Source organism: Alligator sinensis, unplaced genomic scaffold (genome assembly GCF_000455745.1).
Source record: "Alligator sinensis unplaced genomic scaffold, ASM45574v1 scaffold737_1, whole genome shotgun sequence".
NCBI lineage: Eukaryota > Metazoa > Chordata > Crocodylia > Alligatoridae > Alligator > Alligator sinensis.
The window spans coordinates 2,090,076-2,098,944 of NW_005841930.1; the positions used below are offsets into that span (position 1 = coordinate 2,090,076).

The window sequence follows — 8,869 nt, forward strand, 5'->3', positions numbered from 1 at the left end:
CAAAAAAGATAGAAAAATAGTAAGATTAGAAGAAGTTTTCAAGTCCAGGAGGTCCCTGGGACTCTGATCTGATCCTGCTGATGTCTGATTACTGCATGTTCACTGTACAACATACAATCTCAGCGGAATCAGTTTTTAAAAAGTTGTATTTAGTTAATGCACATTAAAATAGGCTAATGCGCATTAAGCATCACTTAAAAACCGCTGGTGCATGTGTTGGGGGTTTAGTCCTCATTATTTTATTCTGTGCTCCCTAAATTGAAATGGTGGAGAACAGAAGAAAACCCTGAAAAACTAAACCATTTCAATTTTTCCACCCTGTTATGGCAAGGGGCCCGATCCGTTTTTCTTTTTTTTTTTTTTTTTTTTTTTTTTTTTTGCAATTAGACCCTGAGCTGCAGGGGGCCCAGTCCTTTCCTCCATGGCAGTGCCCACCAGGCTAGCTGACTGGGTGCTGTCCCAGCTTAGAAGCAGCACCTGGCCCAATCTGACTCTTAGAATAAAGAGCTTTCAGTGCTGATACTGTGCAGCAAGTGGGGAGCCCTATGCATACACATCTGTAGGCTACCTTAGTCTGCCTGGCAGCAGTGCATAGGGCAGCCCTGACCGGCTACCCCAGATTGCCTTTGATCAGTCTGTGTTTCCCTGCAACACAATGTGGGAATTGCGAAGGGGATATGTTCTGCTCCCTGCTGAAACAGCAGAGTCCAAGGAGTGACACTGTTTTCCTGGACAGGAGAGGGGTGGATGCTGAAGGAAGCCCAGCATGTACAGACATCCACTATCTTAGGTTACCCAGGGTATTTTTCTCCTGGACTGGTCATTTTTGCTCTGGGAGAAAGATCCTGAACATCTTTACACTCATGATTTTCACCTGGGACAGCACCAACTCTCCTAGGAGAAACTGAATGTCTGTATGAGGCCTGTGTTAGAGGTGTTGTCCATATGTATTCCAGAATCTGTCTGCCTTTCCTGAAGTTATGGAATCTTTGGCAGTCTGGGTTCATTTTAATGAAGGAATGGGATTTTTGGTGAGCCTGCCCTTTATGCCGTTGTCAGTGACACAGGTACTGGAGTTTAGAAATATTCCAGTCTTGTACATAGGGGGAACATGTACCTTCCAAAATATAATTTAGTTAGGCAGTACAGCTTCAAGACCCACAGTTGTTGCATGATAAGTAACTTCTTTTTTGACCCAGAAGTTGGAAAGAGAGGAATGGATTGCTGTACGGGTACGCCTCTCCTGAAAAGCTACATGCAGTAAGTGTGCACATATATGTGTGTGAGACCATGATTCTGTGCATGGGTAAACCCTGTTGCTTTGTGGCCTCTCCCTACAGGTGAAATGGGACACTGAATATTTCTGTTATAAGTGCAGAATACTTATCTATTTTGTTAGTACAGTGTGAAGCACCTGAAAGAAATGTAAAGAGTGGTAGAAAAGTTGAAAGAGGAGAATACTTGATAAACGCAGTGAGGGAAGACTGTTAAGTGGGCTGGCTTTCAGGAGAGCAGAATGTTTGCATAAATTATGGGGGTTATAATGGCTATAGAAAAAGAAAGACTAGATATATTTAAACATTGCAGGAGGTACAGAAAATAACAGCAACTATCACCTTGATTTACTCGTGCGACTGACCATTCAGAAGAAAATCCTTATTTTTGCTCCCTAAAAGTATGGAGCAGTAAGCAAAATACAAACTGCCTTTTAGATTTTGACAATGTGCATGACAAGCTGCCAACTTTTATCAGTAGTCTATGACTGGGGTCAGCAGCCTACAGGTGGATCTAGCCTGTGAAGATCCATTCTGGCACAGGGGATCTGCAGCATGCAACCACACTATGCCACTCACGCCCTCTGTAGCACCCTCCCTGTTAGTCTCTTGTTCCCACACTTACCTTTATGGCAGAATTTGCTCCTCTTTGTTGCCACCGGGGACAGAGATAAGTGACAAACGCTTGGGCACTCTGGGGGGAGAAGACAGATTTGCAATTCACAGTACAAAAGCCTGTGGCAGTAAAAGGTTGTTGAGCCCTGGTCTGTGGGTTTTATTGTTAAGATGTGTTATTGGCAAATGAGTGTTGAAATATTGTTCATCAAGATGCAGGTTTGAGCAACTGCATAAAAAAAAAATGCTTTATGTTCTGTTATTTTATGAATCTCTGGTAAGAGTGTACAGAATTCTCACTTGTGTATTTTCTACAATCTTTTATGGATGCTTAGAAGTGAAAGATAGCAAATAAGTTGCCTCCTGAGAGGCATTCAAAAGTAAATTTTAAATAATGTTTTCTGGTTGCACAAGCTGTATACCTAATTTCTTATATACCCTGCAAAAATGTTTTCTCTTTTGCGTTAGTACGTGGTAGGCAATTATTTTGGCTGGGAGGTCACTTAATTAATTTTGGTGAGCTATCAAGGTCTGCACACAATCTTTTAGAAGATATCATTTTAACAAATTATAGATTTTAAAAAAATATTCTAAAATCAAACATCTACTATAACATTTTATTTCCAAAAATAATTTTTATCCTGATTTATGTGTTTGAGTAGTATATATAGAGGTGATTGCATAATATTTCAAAATAAAGTCTTACTCTTACATTGTGTGTGCTCATCGCACTGGGCAGAGTGTGTGGAAGGTGGCCTGGAGCTGGAGCTTCGTACAGTGGGGCAGAAGCCGCCTGGCTGCAGCTTCTCCCCTGCCTGACTGGGTGTGTAGTACCTGGCACATGTCCCCATGGCTTCCCCACATTACTTGCTGCCCAGAGCAGTGCAGCAGGGTAGGAGAAGGAGCTGCTAGAGGTCGGGGGGGAGCTGAGCAGTATCCAGGTGGCTGCAGCCACATCAGGAGCAGCCCCGCTGGAAAGCTGTATGCACAGACTGCCCCAGGTTGGAATAGGTAGGGCTCCGCCCTATGTGGAGCACTGCAGGGGCAGCTGCAGGCTGGATCTGGCCCATGGGCTGTTTTTTGCCTACCCCTGTATTAGTAGGATACTGTATAGGAACATATCTGAACAATTAGGTCAGGCAGGGGAGTGCAACAAGCAACCAAATGATAGGCACACCACTTGAATTATGAAAAGACGTTCTAGAACAGCTTCTGTTCTGTAATTCTAATTAAATGGAATGAGCTTGGAGAGGAGACAGTTGGGGAGGAAGGAGGATGTAAAAGTGAATTGATGAATGTATTAAACAGTTTCACTGTTTTATGCTGAACTGTGAAATTAATATAACGCATTTTCAAATTATTCCTATTAAGGAAAAATCCCAATTGTATACCCTATGATAATATAACAAAAATAATTTTGGGAAAGGCACACAAAGAAGGTACTCTTTTCTTTTGTGGCATGGCATCCCATCAGAGCATTGAGAAAATTGAGAGTAAAGAGGACACCTGTTCCTTTCTTCCCATAATAGTGATGCCACAAGTATTAAGCAAATACAGTATTTCTTTTGTTTTGCTTCTGTTTCTTATTTTCTTTTCCTTCCCATTGTGATATCCAGATGATGTGCCTGTCTGTTCTCTCTTATGTTCCTAATTAGGCAGGATGATCACAATTAAACTAGTAAATCTCAAACCCTTGGGGCAGAGGCCACTTCTTTGTATTGTGCAGCAGGAGCATGTTTGATACCATTTCAGTACCGTACCATTGAACCAGTATATTCCCATTAAGGTATATTGGAATGGAGCTGTTTCAATGAAACCAAAATTGTAGGCTGAAACAGACATGCATAATGGGGGGGGGGGAATAAAGGGAGATGATTTGGTTTCAAGAATGTTGAGGCTTTTGGTAAATAATCTGATTTAATCAGTAATATGGAAAATATCCTAAAATCTATATTTCTAGGAAGGTCATAGAATTTCCCAAGAGAATATTTTATATAGATTGTATTTTAACTTTTCTCAGTGTATACTTTTTTCATGTTCTTAGATGACAAGAAACACAACAGATTTGCACCTGAGCAAGATGAATATGGGTCAGAGGCAATGAGTGAAATCAATATTGTTGGACGAATCATCCTAAATATTTGGCGAATGATGAGACATGAGGTGAGAGAAAATAAAAATAGTTCTTTAAAAAAGTGTATTAAGAGGTAAAGATGGCTTTTGTTTTTAATTGCATTTGATTATCTCATGCTGCTGCTATTTGGATTTACATCCTGTTCTATGAAGGAAGCCTTTGGCAAAGTTTATGGTAGATTAGTGCTGTAATGCATGTTGTTTTACTCACAACTTGTATAGTTTTATGATGTTTTCACACACAACTGTTTATTGTTTAAGACATTCAAGGGATTCCATTTCAAACTGAAATATAAAATACTAAAATCCTTGTCTTTTACTTTTTAGCAATGTTTCTTAGTTATTTCTTGTAATTTCTTGATGTCCAAGATGAATTTTAGAGATTGCTAGTACAGTTCTTTCACTGACTGAAATATTTGAATTTGTTTTGCACTGTCAAATCTGCTCACTGTTTTGCTGTTCATATGTTACAGTTAGCCTTCTTGCAAAATCACTTTAACTTATTCCCTAATCAAATTCCAGTTTGGTAATTGTAATCAACTTAATTTTAACTATATTTTTCTTCTGGAGGAAAAAAAAAATCTCCCTTTCTGTCCTAAGTAGTAGTTTAGTTCCTGTGGACTGTAAAATGTTTAATGATTTTCTTGTAGGTAACTGCACTTTAGTAATAAATTCCTATTTGTAGTTCATAGATCTGAATAAATTTGTAAAAAGGTTTAGGATTCTTCTGAACTGAAACACTGTAATCACTGAATCATTATCACAAATATCTTGTTTTTCTAGGTGAATCTAACCAATTACGCTTTTGAAAATGTGGGTTTTCATGTTCTTCACCAGCGTTTTCCTCTGTTTACCTCTCGAGTTTTGTCTGATTGGTTTGACAACAAGACAGACATCTACAGGTAAACATCTGATTGATAATGCATTCCTATGGCAGTATTTTTAAGTAAATTTCTCAGCTTAAGGTGAATCTACCCTCAGACAGGAATATGGTGAAAAGATAACCAAGCTAGCCACTGGAACATGGAGCTCTGCGCAGACTGATTTGCCCTGGGGTTTTGTTTTGGTTTGTTTTTTTTGGGGGGGTGGTGTTCAACTGCACTGCAACCAGGAGTGTGGATCTCCCCCTAGTGTAATGTTGCTTTCCTTATGAAAAAGCAACCATGAGATACAGCATGCATTTATTTATTTATTTATTTATTGTATTTTATTCATGTTGAAGAAGTATAGGCTGCTATTTTTAAATCCTTCACATTTAATGTAGTAAGTGGCATTTACCAAAGACTTTTAACAAAGTATCCCTACTATTGAAGCTTTCTCTGTCTACTTCAGTTGACTAATATTTGACACAGCGTATCCACCAAGTCAGGCATTTGATAAAAAAAATAAACCTCTGAACTATAAAATGCATTCTTTTATAGTATAATATAAACTTGTGTACTTTAAATATTAAGTCTGATTAGGTGTTTGAGGCCTCATTGGACTAGATGGTATACAACATTTACTAGGATTTTTGACCCGTGATGTGTGTGTTATATAGGGTCAAAAGGGTATGTCTTTATATATGATCTATAGCAGTGCTTCTCAAACTATCTGATGTGGCAGAGCGGCAATTTTTTTTCCAGTGGGCCAGGGACTGGTGCCCGGTTCAGCCAGTGACAGCAACTGCGTGTAACAGTGCTACACAGATGTGTGACTGGCTGTTTCTTTCTCTTTCCTCATCTCACATGACGTGATGTCACCTGGAGTGTTGGAATGTACGAACTGCGGCGCTATGACATATCAATGTTATGCTTCTGAAAATATATTCCTTCTTTCCTGGCAACTCGCTGCAGACCAGCGAATATATTTCTTTCTTTCCGCGGACCACCTCTTTGAGAAGCACTGATCTATAGCACAGACCATAATACTAAAGTACTGACTTGATAATATGCCATAATGTTTCTATTTTGTTTCCTTTTATAACTCAACTACTTTTTGAAGGTGACTGTGCAATAAGTATTATTTTTAAATTTATAAACAAACATGCCATTCTGTAAACATACAAGGCTACCTCTGTACTTCATGGAGACTGTAGACATCAGTTTATAGCCAAACCACAGTTAGTTTTTACAAATGGACAAAACAAATATAGTAGTAATTAGCCAGGTTAATAGTGCCTGTCCTGTCCTCTCTACACAGAAGACTTTCTTGCCCTTGCTGAGAAGGAAAAGGAGACTGGAAAAAAGACTTCATCCTCCCACTGATTCACAAACTTCATAGCAATAAGAACAATTAAAGCAAACAGGAACAAAAGATTCTTTGGACTTAAGGTTTCTAAAAGTCCACTATTGAGTTAAAATTTTAATTTAGCCAGTTGGAAATGGGCCTCAAATTCTGTTTATGCATCTGTTCAGGATTTTTCAGGAAATATGTAATGAATATATAATCCTTTTAAAGATCCATGTGGGTGTGCACACGCAACTTAGAAAGAACGTTTAAAATCTCTTTCCATGTCCTCAACTTGCAGAGCCACAAACTTTCATATATTATAAAATAATTTTATAAGCATATCTTGTAGGAAACTCTGTTTTCCAGTCTGCAAACTTCATCTATAAATGCATGCAATTTGAGTAGATGGTGGCAGTCTTTGTACATGTGATTAGACTTCCTAGCTGGACTCTTCATAACCTATGTTCTCTTTAACAGATGGAAGATGGTTGATCATTACATTAGCCGGGTCCGTGGGAATCTCCAGTTGTTAGAACAGCTGGATTTGATTGGCAGAACCAGTGAAATGGCCAGGCTTTTTGGAATCCAATTTTTGCATGTATTAACGAGAGGTTCCCAGGTAAGATTAAAAACTTCCTTTATACTTCTCAAAAACATTGTGTGTGAAGTTTGTTTTACTTCTTTAGTAGTATATATTTACTTTTTTTCTTGTATACAAAGGATCATATTATACAACAGAAGATTTAAAATATTAAGTAAAAAATAATGAATTCAAATGCAAAATGAATCCATTGAACAGTCTGTGTAATAAGCATTTAACCAAAGTATATCCTTTTCACTGAATGCCTTCAGTGACCTATTGAATTTTGCTGTATAAGCTCAGGTAAGTATTTTAATGAACAGCTGCATGGACTGCAGCTCTATGGGCTGAAATTTTCCTGTTTTTGTCTTGGCCTGAAAACGAAAGCAAAAGTTTTTCAGAAGGATGGTTAAGCATACTCAGGAAGATTTGAGAGGCTAATCTTCTTGTGCAGAGATTTGTGGAATATATTTTACATTACATATTCTCATGAGGTAGAGCACTAAGAAAGATGTGCAACCAGAGGCCAGAGATTTGCTAGAGCGGGGGTGGGCAATTTTTTTGGCTGGGGGCGCCACTTAACAAGTTTTGGTGAGCTGTCAAAGGCTGCAAGCACCCTGCCCCCTGGTCACCATTTTAGGACCACAAGTCCCGCCACCTAATCTCTGACCTTTGCCACTGGAAGTCCCTCCCCTTACCTCTGGAAGTACTTCTTTTGCGAAGGGGGTTTGCCATATTAGAACCAAAAACAATAATTAAATGATGTACTAACAATCAAGCATCCGTAACATATTTTAATTTTATTTTTTTTAAATATTTTCATCCTGGTGTGTGTGTGTGTGTGTGTGTGTGTGTACACAAGTGTTTCCGTAATAGCTCAAAGTGAAGTCTTACTCTTGTATATTGTGGGGGTTTGTGGGTATGTGGGGGAAAATTTCGTTGTGGGGTTTGCAGGGGAGGGTTTGAGGGTATGGTGGGATATGCATGGGAGCCCCCTGTGCGCACCCCTCTGAGTCGGTCAGTACCTGCCCCCACCTTGCAACAGGCTGGAGCCCGCATGCCCTGTGGTGCCTCCCTGCCAGTGCCAACAGCGCACAGCCCCAGCACACCCTGTGCCTACTTCACACTGCCTGGCCATGGCACATCCTGCCACCCCTGACCATGCAGCGGAGTTGGGGTAGCTCCTTCAGGCTGCCACTGCTTCAGGCCCCAGCCCCGTGGTAGCAACGGAGACCAGCATACACAGAGCCTTGACTCCATGTGCATCCCCTCTGCTCCGGGTTTGCCCATCTGGGCTGAACAGCAGCAGCTGGGCAGAAACTGGTCCTCAGTGCAGGGGGAAAGCGGCCCCTGCCCCTCGCCACTGCCAGGCAGTTCTTGGTGCAGTCTCCTGCTGCCCTCTGTCTCCATCACTACCACCTCTGGGCTGCCCTGTGGCTGCTCTGCACTGTCACCATTGCCACGCTGGGCAGCCCAGAGGCAGTGGTGACAGAGGTGCAGGGCAGCCTGGTGTGGTGCGGGCTCCAGGTGGCTGCACCAAGACCTGCCTGGCAACAGCGAAGGAGAGAGGCCACTTTCCATCTGCACCAAGCAACAGTTTCTGTCCAACCGCTACTCAGCCCAGATGAGTAAGCTTGGAGCAGGTGCTGGGGCCCAGGCTCAGTAGCAGCAGTGCAGGAGAGAAACTGATCCTTAGCATGGGGTAAAAGCACGCCCACCACCACCCCAGGTACTTACTTGTGTAGCCGCCAGGAGCCCACACAGCGCTGCCCTTCATCTGCTGTGCTCTGCCACTGCTGCCTCACCGGGCAACCTGGAGGTGACAGTGACACAGCATATATGGAGGGCACCCCAGCACACCTATACCAGGAAGCTCCTATGGTGGCAAGGGGGAGGGGCTGCTTTTTACCCCACGCTGAGCAGGAGTTTCTCTCCTGCACTGCTGCTGCTGAGCCTAGGCAGGCAAACCCGGAGCAAGGGGGAGGGCGCACGGGGTCGGGGCTGTGCATGCTGGCCCCTGCCACTACCGTAGGGCTGGGGTCAGCAGTGGCGGGAG

At 41.7% G+C, this 8,869-nt stretch overlaps 1 protein-coding gene across 1 annotated transcript in view; it reads left to right on the forward strand.

The window, feature by feature from the left end:
- Nucleotides 1–8,869, forward strand: part of REV3L (REV3 like, DNA directed polymerase zeta catalytic subunit) — a gene marked incomplete at its 5' end in the record, with an annotated part of 206,159 nt that overhangs the window by 166,411 nt on the left and 30,879 nt on the right. The window contains 3 exons of the mRNA XM_025198872.1: nucleotides 3,910–4,052; nucleotides 4,806–4,924; nucleotides 6,711–6,852. Coding sequence (XP_025054657.1) covers nucleotides 3,910–4,052; nucleotides 4,806–4,924; nucleotides 6,711–6,852 — 404 coding nt within the window. The remainder of the gene's footprint in view (nucleotides 1–3,909; nucleotides 4,053–4,805; nucleotides 4,925–6,710; nucleotides 6,853–8,869) is intronic.